Source organism: Musca autumnalis, unplaced genomic scaffold (assembly GCF_047663935.1).
Source record: "Musca autumnalis isolate F117 unplaced genomic scaffold, ASM4766393v1 scaffold_1, whole genome shotgun sequence".
Classification (NCBI taxonomy): Eukaryota; Metazoa; Arthropoda; class Insecta; order Diptera; family Muscidae; genus Musca; species Musca autumnalis.
In genome coordinates this window covers 332,254,681-332,268,656 of record NW_027411644.1, presented here as the reverse complement: position 1 = coordinate 332,268,656, position 13,976 = coordinate 332,254,681, and the positions used below count along the sequence as shown (strand labels likewise).

General features: G+C 33.1%; 2 protein-coding genes across 2 annotated transcripts in view; one reads left to right on the top strand and one right to left on the bottom strand.

The window, feature by feature from the left end:
* The first annotated feature begins 348 nt into the window (after positions 1–348).
* Positions 349–1,828, top strand: LOC141391541 (uncharacterized). The gene is made up of 4 exons (XM_073964415.1): positions 349–551; positions 617–859; positions 921–1,018; positions 1,086–1,828. The coding sequence occupies exons 1-4, from the start codon at positions 474–476 to the stop codon at positions 1,303–1,305; spliced, it is 639 nt and encodes a 212-aa protein (XP_073820516.1). The 5' UTR covers positions 349–473; the 3' UTR covers positions 1,306–1,828.
* Positions 1,829–11,320: 9,492 nt separating this feature from the next.
* Dhc98D (Dynein heavy chain at 89D) overlaps positions 11,321–13,976 on the bottom strand; it is a 202,085-nt gene continuing 199,429 nt past the window's right edge. Inside the window, exons 67-71 of the mRNA XM_073962972.1 lie at positions 13,452–13,592; positions 12,215–12,319; positions 12,060–12,161; positions 11,615–11,761; positions 11,321–11,554 (exon numbers count right to left, since the gene is read on the bottom strand). Of these exons, the coding sequence (XP_073819073.1) occupies positions 11,408–11,554; positions 11,615–11,761; positions 12,060–12,161; positions 12,215–12,319; positions 13,452–13,592 (642 nt within the window). The 3' untranslated portion in view covers positions 11,321–11,407. The remainder of the gene's footprint in view (positions 11,555–11,614; positions 11,762–12,059; positions 12,162–12,214; positions 12,320–13,451; positions 13,593–13,976) is intronic.

Below are 13,976 nucleotides of genomic sequence, written 5' to 3'. Positions count from 1 at the left end.
GCTTGTGTCGCGGAACGTGTTAAATCGGTTAACAATATATGTACATATCATAACATTGTTATCACATCGTAACATCAGTGGTTAACTCCATCTGTTGGAAAATTTTAAGAATCGAATTGTACCATCTCTCCGACCTTGTTGTACCTTATTTGTAATACCGTGCTGAGGCAAAATAGAATGTGGAACTTTAAACTTCAAAATTTTATGGAATAGAAACGTTTTATTTACGTTTTCAAATATTTCCACCCTCCTGCCGAAATATTTCTTTATGCTGGCAATACTTATTGGTTGCACATAGCTAACGGTTGTTTATGTACTCCAAAATTGTTTTTCAGCTGATAAAACATAGACATGCGCAATGACTCTAAACAGAGTAGATTATTTTTTTTGTGAAAACAACGCACAAATAATAGAAAACAAAATATAGATTTTATTCTCATAATTTATAATAAAATTATACAAATTCCGGTAAAATGCCACTTCTCGAAGACAGTGGCATTGAAAGTGAAGACAAATCATCGTTTATAACTGAGGAACCTGACATGGAAACGGTAAACGAGATTAATTTATTTTACTCAAAGAATACAAGATTCCATTGTACACTTTTCTTTAACAGAATACTCGATTGACTCATGACGACACGTTGGACCATATGGCAGATTTGGAAGTAAGTTTTCGAGGAGCAGTTGAACCAAAAACTACCTCATACAACGCCAGAGATTCATCGCCAACGTATCACAGCAGCAGTGATGTGGAGGATCCCATAAAACCCCCCAACACTTGTCGTATTTTGCAAAGAAAATTGGAATTGAAAGTTGAAAGGGCAAAGAGAAACTACTCCCACTATCAAGAGGAAAGTGTAAGTGCGGCCTTCTCATGTACCTGATTGCATTGTTTAATTCGATTTATTGTTCATCTAGAAACGCAAATCTCAATCTGCAACACTTATTCCCATTAATCGATTATCCATACCAGGAGATGTTGAACATAAACCTTTGGTTGACTACAAATCAGAAAGGTACGTTCCGAATTAAAAATACATAGAATGTTCAACACCATAACCTATTTTGTTGTTTTTGTTTCAGTGATGAATGTGAAGAGATATCCTTCTTTCCCTCACATATGCATAAAAGTCGCATGCGGAAACAAGCGGAACTTACCGATACGTTTAGTATACAAGAAATGACCATTGATTCCGATTTGGAATCGAATGATTCACAGAATTTGGAACTGTTAACGCCACATCTGAAAAGAAGTTTTATGGATTATCTGAAGACGTGTTTTTGCCTACAACCTTCGAGTTAACGAAACGGTTTCAAAGTGCCGACTATAAATCGCTATATTTGCTTCCAATACTATTATAACTAGCTCCCTAAAACGCCTCTAATAAAAAGGTTTTCATTTTCTCTCAATAACTTAAAATGTGGAGACAACTTTGTTTGCCTTTTGTAAACAAATTACATTACAATTAAATGCCAATCCCACGGCTGCGTGTTCTTTCATACCGGATTGACCCGAAACCATCGTGTTTCGGAAAGCCGCTGCAAACCTATGCTTCTACGTAGGTTTATATGCTGCTACAACAACAACAAACAATTACATTCAGAATTACATTTACATTGTGATGGTATTGCAGTCTTTTTGGAATTAAACGTCTGTACAAATGGGTACAACTTGTTTAAAATCATCAAAAAACCCCTTGGGTTTGAGTCGGACATCAGAATCCCTCTACCCTAAGGGAAACCGAAATCTTAGAAACTATGAATAGAGAAGTGTCAAATTACAACAAATTTCATGAATATATTATTGATTTGAAAGTGTGTAAAAATCTTAAAACATGGTATACGGGAGTATGTTTTCAGGCTACGGAAACCTTTATTATCGTATATAAAAGCCCAGAAAAATGTTCGATGTCAAGGATATTTAATCATGGGTGTACAAGAAACACATCTAAGAGATGCGCACAGAGTTAGATTGGAGAATTTTACGTTCGTTAAAGACTGCAGCTCCCAAGGTGCTGCCATTGCTGTAAGGAAATGTTACAAATTTAAAATAGTTAATATTACAAATGTTTATTTCCCTGGAGTGTTTATTAGCACATCTACATATATTTCTAAACGGGATTGAACAAGAAATTTTAATTTGTTCCTTGTATATTCCATGCAATGCTGATCGCATAAGGTACGCCGAAAGCTTGACTTTATCAGGTTTCTCAAAATTACTATGGATTAATAATGGGTGGGGATTTAAATTCTAAACATATGTCATGGGGGTGATACGTAGAACAATGTCAATGGAAATGTGCTATATATGTGGCTACAATATCTGTTGATTTCATAAGAATTTCGGATACACTTCCTTCTTTTTCAAATGGAGCTTCCTTTCTGGATGACTTCATAGTAAGCACTAAATTAGTTGATCCCATGTCTCCAAATTTTGAAATAAGTTGTTTGCCAACATTTTCAGATCATTTTCCTCTTAAATTACATTTAAAATTAGCCCCAAGATGTTACGCTTCTTACAAAAACACAAATTGGGATAATTTCAGAGATGATATAAAGAATTCTTTGCTATTAGACTTTCCGAATCAGAAATGAATCTTTCTAACTCCGAAATTGATGTTTTTTATCAATAAATTTACAGAAGTAATAAGTAACACACAGAATAGACATTCAGAAAACGTACATTTCAGCAAAAGATTTATAGTTCTAAAATATATTTTTAAATTAAAATCTACTTGGCAAAGGAATTTGAAAAGAATTTCAAATAGATTTCGTGGTAGATCGGATCCAAATTATCGAATTTTATCAAAGCAAATTCAGTTATTAAACACTATTATAAAACGACAAATTGAAATTAAACAGACCAGGCTATTCTCTGAAAGACTTCAGAATCAAGCCAGGTCTAAGAGCCCATAAACAAGTTTACAACATTATTGGCTATAAGAAAGAATGAACATAAATACACTATCTGAAAATAATGTTTTAATAAACGATAATTCGGATGCGTGTGGAAAATTTAAACAATATTTCGGCAATATTTATAATCATTCAACTCTGAATGGAGATGTACAAGAAATGGAAGATGTTGTGCATTATTGAAACTTCTCTTAACCCTACCATTAATCTAAGACTAACAACAATGGAAGAAATAATAAACATTAGCAAACAGCTTAACAAAAAAAAATCTTGTGGACTTCATAAAATATCTTACTTTATAATTAAGAAACTCCCAGCTAAGGCATTCGAATACCTGACGGTAATATTTAATAATTATTTAAATAACTCGTACTTTCCTGAAAAGTGGAAAATCTAGAAAATTGTCCCAGTTAAAAAAAAAAAAACAAATAATTCAGCAATTAACAATTTAAGGCCAATATCTATGCTTTCTAATTTGGGAACATTATTTAAGCGAGTTATTCGTTCTAAGATGGATTATGGGATTAACGCTATTTATATTCCAGATCTTCAGTTTGGCTTTAAATCAGGTCACTCCACAACAGACGCGTTGCTAAAATTTCATAATGACATTGTGTGTAATCTGCAAGAACGAAAGTGTACGGTTTCACTTTCACTAGATGTGGAAAAAGCATTCGATCACACATCCCATTTAGGAATTCTATATAAACTGATTCAATTACACTTTGATCCATTTCTTATTAAAATATCCCACAGTTTTTTCACAAATAGAAAGTTCTGTGTCGAATATCATCAATTGTTATTCGAACTAGGAGACGCCAATTGTTGTGTACTCCAGGGATCCATTTTATCTCCACATTTATAAAGTATATTTATGCATGATTTTCCACATATTAATACAAATTCTTGTGGGCTTCTATATGCTGATGATTCTTTATTATATGCTCATGATGAGTCCCCGATCATGGCTTTGGAAAAGTAAAGCATCATTTGGAATTAGTGTCACAATTTTACGATCATTGGGTTATCAAAATTAATGCATCTAAGACAGAAGCTATATGTATAGGGAACGCTTCAGGGACATTTAAAACATTTGTAGTTCCAAAAAGTAAAAATTTAAAGTTAACATTTAATAGTGTCGAGATTCCTATAAAAACCACAATGAAATATTTAGGCATCACTTTTAATACTCTTTTAAAATTTAACAAACATGCAAGGCAAGTTTTGCAGAGGGTCTTTCTCTAAGATCTCCCTGTGAGGACTAAAAGATCTCCCTGTGCGGACTAAAATAATGTTATACAAAGCCAGCATAAGGCATTTATGTTAATCAAATATCATTTAGCTGGGGTAATATAAATTAATTATCTCCTATAGGGTACATTGGTTTTTCAGTTTTTGAAATGATGATTTTTTAGTGAAAACCTGAACTCTTTAAGCATCGAGTATTCTCATGTTAATGAGAATGATGCCCACTATTCGGCTTTCCCAAACAAAAAAAAAAAACCAGAACAAAATATTTGCAAGTTGCCAGTACGATTCAACTAAGAAATCATTGATTTCTGTTAAGTTCAAATAACATCAGCACAGTTACCTGTGCGTTTGTTGTTGGTATTTTAGTTTAATAAATCCCTTTTGCGCGTGCCTTCGTTGTTTTTTGTTTGTTCTGTTTTGGTTGAGGATTCAATCATATGATTGCTTTAGTTTATAAGTTTAATTGAGTTATTAACACTCCAAACTAATTTTTTCTCGGGAGCAAGGAATTCTAAACATTACATCCTCACCTTATTGTTGTTTCATTCTATTTCTGTTAATCATGGTGCTGAACACAAACTAATCATACATTATAATCTTATGTTTCTCTTTATAGTATTATAAAACCCCTATAAATTTTGTCACGATTGTTTAAAAATTTTTATCTTAATCATGGGTGCAAGTGATCTGGCATGTTATATTTACATTATTTTCACTCATGAGTTTTATATTACGGTGATCCCAAAAGATTACATCTTTTTGGATCGTATGCATGTCATTTTAACCAAAGCATTGGCATGTTATTTTTACCAATGTTTTGACATGTCATTTTCACCAAACCTTTGGCAAGAAATGTTCATGCCTTGTTTGGAAAATGAAAAAAAACTATTGAAATATGATTTTCTTGAAAAACCAAACTCCTTATTAATTCAAACGAGTACTTGAAATAACTACAATAAATTTATCAGCAAAAAATTTATGTAAAAAATTAAATTTATCACCGTCGCTGTACCACAACAGAGTTTACTTCTTCCACTCTCAGTATTTTGATTTTGTATCATCTTACAAAATGTTTTTTCTATTATCTTCCCAACACCAGTTCAGATTTCGACATGGACTCCAACTGCACTCCTTTACGAATTTCTTGTTCGTGAATTACTTTCAATTTTATAACAAAATGTTGGATATTTATACCCTTTTATTTCGGGAAGAATCGCCTTGGTTTTTAGTGAGAATCAAATTTAACAAAACGAGAGTCTTTTTCAGGAAAATATCATTTATGACATTTTTTTCCAAAAGTCGTTACTACATTCTTTTCAGATTCTTGTTACTTTTCTTTTCGGACTTTTTGTTCAAATTTTGAGAAGCGAGATTTGATTGTTTTCATTGTATGTCAGATTTAGAAGAGACAACGGATTTTTTTATAATACCAAAGAGTGCAGTCCGATTTTTTTAGCTCGATGATTGGGACTTCTTTTTATTGCAGTGTCTGAACGACGTTTAGAGCTAGGTACAACACCAATTGTTTAGAAGTCGTACTTGTATGATGCACAGGAAATGTAAGACAGCATTACGACGAGAGTTTTAAAAACTTTGGTCGTGATTTCTTGTCTCCGACAACATCAAGCCTTTTGTAAATAATAAACCGTATATAACTATAAGTATATTTAGGTAAAAAAAGAAAATATAAAGGTGTGTAAATAAAAAACACAAACATTATCTTTATTGTATCGATGGAAAGGATTCAAATGCTGAAGAAAAGAGCCGATATTTCACGGCTTCCTTTGCATGGGTTCAAATGCTAAGGAAAACATAGGATCTTTCACGACTTCGTTTGAATCAATGCAAAATTCAAATTTTGCCGGGAGTACAAGAAAGTTGCAGCGAATTTGGTCAGAATAGACAGTTAAAACTTCAAAAACATTAAATCGCTTCAAATATTTGGAAACAGCAAAATGTTTAACACTCGACGTGAAGTCGATTACAACGGCCACGTGTAGAGTAGAATATAGTTGCAGATATCGCAACACATCCTCACCAGTTCCCTTATTCATGTTTGGATATTTTCCCAGAGGACATTATCTTGTGTAACAAGAAAGGAACGTCGATTCTGTGCAGATTATCAGCTCAATTAGAGTGGCCAGAAAATCAAGTATAATGAGAAAAAATCCAGAATAAAAATTGTTGCTGCTTGCCTTTATATTCCTTTTCAATAGTACAAGTTTACGGACTTAGAGGTAGTTTACACTATCTATCAAAGTCATATGACACGAAATAAAAACATTCCATACCTACCCATTGAGGCAATGTGGAGACGTAGTTTTTTTTTTACATTTTTGCTGGTGTGGACGCACAGAGTAAATGGCGTAAGGAAAATCTCCAATATTACACATATTAGCGAATATATAACGATGCAAAATTTCATGTCATATGACATTTAAATATAGTGTAAACTACCCCTTACAAAACATTTGACCAACTTTTACCTATATACATCAAGCCGTTAGGACGATGGAGTGATATCCACAGACGGACGAGCAGTGCTATATCGATTTAAACTTCACTCTGATCAAGAATATGTGTATGTATATATAGGAAACTAGCATGTCCCCGCTACTTCGTTAGCGAAAAGTTCACATTAATAGAAAGAGGGATGCAAACAGACTTTTTATTTACCCCGTTCATATTTTGAAAATTTATAAAGTAAAATATGAAAATTTTGTTCAAATTACAAAATACGATTCCTAACATGCCTAAAACTAATGGTACTTTTCGTACACTTATGACGGGATTCTGTAAGACGATTCGAATTCAAATTCGTTCGTATTATTAACAAACACATCAAAAGGGACACTCACACCAAATTTCGGAATCCCAATTCTGTCCTTTCACCTTATACAAAATTTAGCGATTTTTGCGAATTATTTAAACCTAAGAACCAGAAGTGACCCTAATATCAAAATTCCAGCTATATCCTTTCATCCAAGTTGTACCAAATTTAGTACCATTTATTACTTTCCGTAAGATTACACTGTGCAACACTGGAAATGCAAACAACTTCTAATGGACATTTTCTGAAAGTACATATTAAGACTACAAAAACCATAATTGGGTTTTGTGTTCTTAGATCGGGTTTAGATTTTATGGCCTCATCTAACCCGACCTAAAATGAGCCTTTTTTCCAGTGATCGGACCTTTATCTCCGAAACTAATAAGAAGTTTGCTTTGCAGTCTTCAGCAATATTGTAGCCCTAAAGTAGTAGAACTTATGAGTCAAACAGATGAGCTAGGAAAAGCTGCATCTTGCGCATCAAACTCGTTAAAATATAGAAAAGTTTACATAATTTCTGAAATTCTGGTCAGTAACAACTGAACTGTTGGAAGTTGAAACAAGTGACCATTCTAAAAATTTTCCAAACAATGTGACCATAAATTCTTCAGAACATTCTGAAACTCTAAAATTGTTATTTCACGTTGTTTAAGGGGTATTTCATAACATACCTTTTACAAAACTTATTTCAAACAATGTTCACACAGGCTGTTTATTCTCATTTTGGGAATTTCAATGAATTATTGAAATATTTACCAAATTGTTGTTGACAAATTCGCTATAAACAAGGCGATAGCGGCATTTTACAACAATATAATGTTCTGAAGAGTTGTGTATTACATTCCAGAGAATATTTTCCCAAAAGGTAACATTAAGAAGAATTTAACATTTTGGAAGATACGCTGCGAAATATACACAAATTATAGAATTTTTACATATATTATAAAGTTTGAGTCAATAAATGCAGTTTTTCGAGTTCACTATTCCTCCAAATATTTTCTTCTTGCTCTTCTCTTCAAGTTTGCTGCAGATGTCAAAACAAGATTCGTATTGGTTTCAGAGATACAGCTCCGATTTGTTTTAAAAATTCGATTTTGAACCATGTTTAGATGAGGCCATAAAAACCGAACCCGATCTAAGAAAAAAAAACCCAAATATAGTTTTTGCCTATTGGTCCTCTACTTTCATAAAATTCTGGAAAGAAGTTGTTTGCACGCCATTGGCTCAAAAATGTTGCACAGTGTTATAGTACCTTATTTCTCAAACGACCTCATCACTCACCAATAGTTACCATATTACCAAATTTCGGAATTCCAGACATATTTCATTCCAGTTCCAATTTTCTCCTCATATCAACCCAACATATTACCTGTGACCCAGTTATATCCCTTCATCTAATACCAAAGTTATTCCAAGTGCTGTACCATTTAGCATTTTTCGTACACTTAGAGTATGGATTTACACAAATTCAGAATTCCAGAAAGACTTAATACCAAATGTTTTACAATGTATTAATTTCGTAACTTTATGGTACAATATTTCATTTATGGTACAAATATTCATTACCACTATCGTTGTATTGGGTGTACCATTTAGTACCTTTCGTAATAATATAGTACATATTTCAATAACTTTCCCTGCAACCAATACAAAATATAGTACCATTTCGTACCTTTCCTACACATAAGTACGAATTTCCAAATTACCAGCTCTATCCATTCACCCAAATTCAAATTGTTCCAAATTTAGTACCATTTAGTACGAATATCTATAGCTCTCTCCATATCCCAATTCTACACTCCAACAGTAATCTTAAACCCAAATTTCAGAATTTCAGCTGTATTCGTTCCTCCAAATCCAAATTGTACCAAATTTAGTACTTTTCGTACCCATAAGTACGAATTTCCGAAACTACCTCTATATCTCAAGATTACGAGGGCGGTTAGGAAACTTCTTTGCCTATCAATGAAAGAGAATAGTTAGTTTTTCAAAAATATTTTTATTTTTCAATACAATCTCCTGAAACTTCAATACACTTAGTCCAACGCTTTTCTAGAAATTCTATCCCTTGATTAAAATAGTTTTCCACAAGGTCTTCAAAAAAGTGGTTTACAACTGTAATTGCATCTTCATTTGAGGTAAAACGCTTGCCAGCAAGGAATTTTTTTAGATTTGGGAACAAGTAAAAGTCACTGGGAGCTAAATCAGGAGAATAAGGTGGTCAAGCAACTCGTACTTTAAGTCGTTGATTTTAGCCATTGTTAAAACACTCTTGTGCGCTGGTGTGTTGTCTTGATGACAAATTATTTTTTTGTGTTGTAAGCCAGGACTTTTTTCTCGAATTTGTATTCTGAATTTATTGTTTTACCCATTTTGCAGATAGTCAATCAATAAAATACCTTTGAAGTCCCAAAAAACCGTTGCCATAACCTTACCAGCCGATTGAATTGTTTTTGCCTTCTTTGGGGCACTTCCTCCAGCTTCAGTCCATTGTTTGGATTGTTCTTTTGTCTCTGGAGTATAGTGGTGGATCCATGTCTCATCAACAGTTATGAAACGACGCTTAATATCCATTTTATTTCGCTTAAAACTATCCAAACAAGCTTGAGAAATGTTCATTCATTCCCGATAAACCTTTTTTATGTAAATATTTAATGACAGCACGTATTTCTAATTTTTCCATTGTAAACAAATTGCGGATGTGTCTTTTTTGAACACCTGTATCTATATGAAGGAGTTGCCAGATCGAAACAAAATTTAACATGTGTTTATGTGTTCTGTTTATACCGCGCTTTTTATGCTAGGATAAGAAGTTTCCGATGTTTTGTACCGATTTTAAGTAACCGACTAAGCTTATATGTATACCATTAGAAAGCTAATAAAATTGCCAATCAGGGAAATAATTTTTTTGACTGCATCTTACCTGAGTTCGGTGCTAAAACAAAAAAACCCGTATTCTTGAACCGTTTTTAAGGAAAAATATCACTGCGCGTAAATATGAAGATCAAAGCTTGGTGGGTGAAATATTCTTTTTGCCGATGAAAGTGGATGAAGTTAATATTATGAACCCGGAAGGACAGTTATGCCATAGGTCAAACTTCTGAGTAATGGCGTGATGCATACATTCTTGATGAACTGCTATATCCGGTTCAAAATATTAGATAACCGGATCTATTCTCCTAGAAAATTTGTCATTAACGTGTTCAGCATATCGGGAGCTATATATGGTAAATATTTCAGATACATCCCAGATGTCAATATAAGCGATAAGCAATTGGTATGTCTACCTACCAATACATAACAAATAACGAATATACAGAAAAACAAAACATAGGTTTTTTCTGAACAAAAACCGGGTAAATGTCAAAAAGGACAATGTAAACGTGACAATATCGATTAGTTGTCAATGAGAACCGTACCTAAAATTCTCTGAGCAATATTTTTGTGGAATATTTGGATGTTGTAAAATCTCGTTTTGTGGTAGTTTTACTACGGTTCAAGAAAGAAAGGATGAAAAGGACATGAAAGGAATTGAGTTAGAGGAACGAAATATTCTACAAAAAGATTCGCCATTCGATTTGACTGAAGACATGTAATCTCAAAACGAAGCTACAATAACGGCAAACAGAGATATAAAGCCATTTTCTCAAGTATCATAGGCGAAAATTCAAAAAATTCATCGCGCGATATCTCAGAAACTTGACCTATGGGGAAAATTTCCTTTTGGGTTCTTAATATACTCAATAAGGACTTTCATCTCCAAAAAAAATTTTCCACCGCACAGAAACCTTGTTGCACAGTGTTTTCAAATGAAAAAAAAAATCAAATTTTAAATTAAATAAATCAACTTATAAATGAAAAAATACGAATTTCAATTGGAATTCTCAAAATATAAGTGAAATTTTTAGAATTATAACTGAAATGGTGTAGATTTGAAAATACTAAAAAAATATGTAGGAGTACCTACTTATTTTATTTATATGGAATCTAACAAGAAGATGGTCGCAGTTTGCTTTATCTACATTTAAATAATCGGGTTGTTTGGTTTAAACGGAAATAGAGTTCTAATTTATATGTATTTTTAAATATATGCAAATCGCGAAATTATCAAACTCGCTTTGTCCGCATGAATTTAATATTAGTTATTCACGATATTCGATTACAGACTCATTCGCACTGTCACTAAGCAGAGTAAATAAAGAGTAAATTCACACCTCAATAGTATGGGGATTCTGCTAAGCGTGTGATCGAAAACAAGACTCTACATATGGACGCAGAGATAGATTCATCATCTTTCAAATATTAACTTAACGTACACAGATCATTTGTTGAAAGTTTTTTATTGAAATAACAGTCTTGTGTTCAGAATTATATTTATTTTATACACCATATAAATAAATCATATAAATCAGTCTCTATTTAAGGTCAAACAGACACCCTGTAAAATCCAATGACTCAAGTCTTCTGTTGTTGCCAAATCAGCTTCGAAGACCAGGCCAACTCCCATTGCATTACGTCGCAAGGAGGTTGTGTAGACCGGTGCTCGGTATGTGTTCTAAATCGAAATAAGTTTGTTAATTGAAAAAAAAAAATAATGTAAATTGCAAATACCCACCTGTAGTTTAAGTCTATGAGATTCTATTGGCACCACCGACAGAATAGGAAGATCCTCGACAAGGACTTTGGGCAACGAACGTCCCAACTGCATTCGTTCCATGTCCCAGCGTGCTCCTTCAATATGTAGACCAGATATATAACAACCCTATGATGAGTGAACGAATGAATATATAAAATGGTATCCAAGACAAATTTACCAAGGTGACAGGGAAGGTGTAATCAAAACTTATTCTTCTCTTGCTGTCAAAAATTTTCTTGCTAGGAATCCAACAAAAACGAATAAAACATGCTTCCCAAATTTTAAGATTAAACGTCGTACACGTTTACGTTTTGAACAGAAATATTTGTTCTTTATTTACCAATAAAAACAATATTTTTTGACAGCAAGATAAGACATCAGCTGGCCCTAAATTTAAAATACATATTCTAAAAATGCAACTCACCGTCCCGGGTCTTTCTTCAATATCATCTGGATCAATAAATGTTGTTACGCACGTATACATTTGCGATCTATCCAAAGGCCAGCCGTTTTTCCGACAAGCAATCTAAAGAAGATTGGTAATTTTTCGTACAAATCAATAAAATGCCTCCCACCTACCTGGACCAAAGCCGTTAAATAACTTTGGGGAATGTGCAGACCCGAAAGCCACATAACCAGTGGTTCACCGGACATTGACCAATATTTGAATTGGGTGGCACGTCGCTGTACAAAACGCACATCCAAAAAGGTGATAAATCCGATGAAAGGAAGATATTTAAAATGAGTAAACAAATTATAAGTTTATGTGGCCTTTGCTTCATAAAAAATAAAATCATATTTTGCCCACTTCACACAATCTACAAGGTGTGGGTGGAGATTAGATAGCTTATTATTAGTTCTGCACATACACATACATATGTATGAATTGGAGCTTAGAGCGTAGTGTTACTGTAGAAGATACATACATATGTGTGTATGTTGTTGTTGATATTGATTGATTTATGACTGCAGCAGGATGAGAAATTGCCATTGTTTGTTACGGATATCAATGCATTCATAAACATGTGTAGGCACATACAAAAGATTTCTTAACTTTTAGGGAATTCATGTGTTAACATTTATCAGAATTTGGGATATTTCTAATTCCTATCCTATAATGAAAAATTCCAAGAAGAAGAAGAATCTATTTCCTTAAATTGGTATCTATCAAGACTAATTTCTGCTAGTCGCTGCCTACTACTTTGACAATGTTATTATACAGGAACAAATCGTGTAGGTTTACGGATTATAGTTGTCAGAAAATTAACTTTACATGAAATTACTGAAAAACAAACTTATAATACCCTTATCACAATGCGGCGTATGGTGTAAAGACAAGTGTTGAATTTCCTTTTATTATTATTGAAATAATACATTGTAGTTTTAAGTATCTCCCATTAATGCCTGTTATCCTTTAATCATGATGATTCGTAAAAAGTCTCAATAAATTTCAACATCACGATGTGGTGCTGAATCGTGTGCCCTACGAATGTATGCCTATGCTGTAAGTATTATCATTACTTGAGTAGTTCACGCAATACTTGAATTGATTTGAGTCCTTGCAACACACATGAGTTTGGGTTTTGCAAAAATGATAAATGTTGCAAGGTATCGAAAGACAATTGCCCCAATCATTTGTTATGTCTAGAAGTTTATTATCATTGTGGTCGTGTAAGCCATCAAGTGTGTTCGCAAGTGTGAGCTTAAACCTCTGGGAATGTGTGCGAGCGAACAAGTTTATTCATAAGATTTTTGATATTCGTTTATTCATACAATATAAGTATGTCTGTATATGGGTGTGTATAGTCTAAGTTACCTGTAAATGTTCCATCCAACTGCCCAATTGTTTACACGTATCTGGAGCCAATTTGCGCCAATCATTTGGCAACAGACCGTTGAATAATGAATTTGCAATATTGTCCAGAATATTATCCATACCAATTTCACCAGCAATTGCCTGTAAAATAATTCAAATTCAAATACATCCATAATAATAAAATGTAATGTTGAGTTCAGATATAGTTAGCAATGATATAAGAATATGTTGTTATAAATATTATAGCCCTTTAACGTCTTCAACTCTTCATCAATGGCAAGCATAAATGCGTGGTTGTAAAATTTGAATACAACGTTGCCATTTAAATCGCATTGGAACATTATGGTTTACAACACTATAATATGTGAAATATGTCAAAGCGACGCCAAATCGTTTGATATTAATTCAAAACAAAACATCGAAAATCATCCAGATCATAAAGAAACTTGTTTTTGATAGAATGGAAAAAAGTTTGGTACGAATTTGAATTTTTAAATAGATTTTTATATTTTTCTTAATAAGGCG

Coding starts and splice junctions, on each gene's coding strand:
- LOC141391541 (XM_073964415.1), top strand. CDS start 474: ATGCCACTTCTCGAAGACAGTGGCATTGAAAGTGAAGACAAATCATCG. Junction 552..616: donor AGGAACCTGACATGGAAACG/GTAAACGAGATT, acceptor TTTCTTTAACAG/AATACTCGATTGACTCATGA. Junction 860..920: donor CCCACTATCAAGAGGAAAGT/GTAAGTGCGGCC, acceptor TTGTTCATCTAG/AAACGCAAATCTCAATCTGC.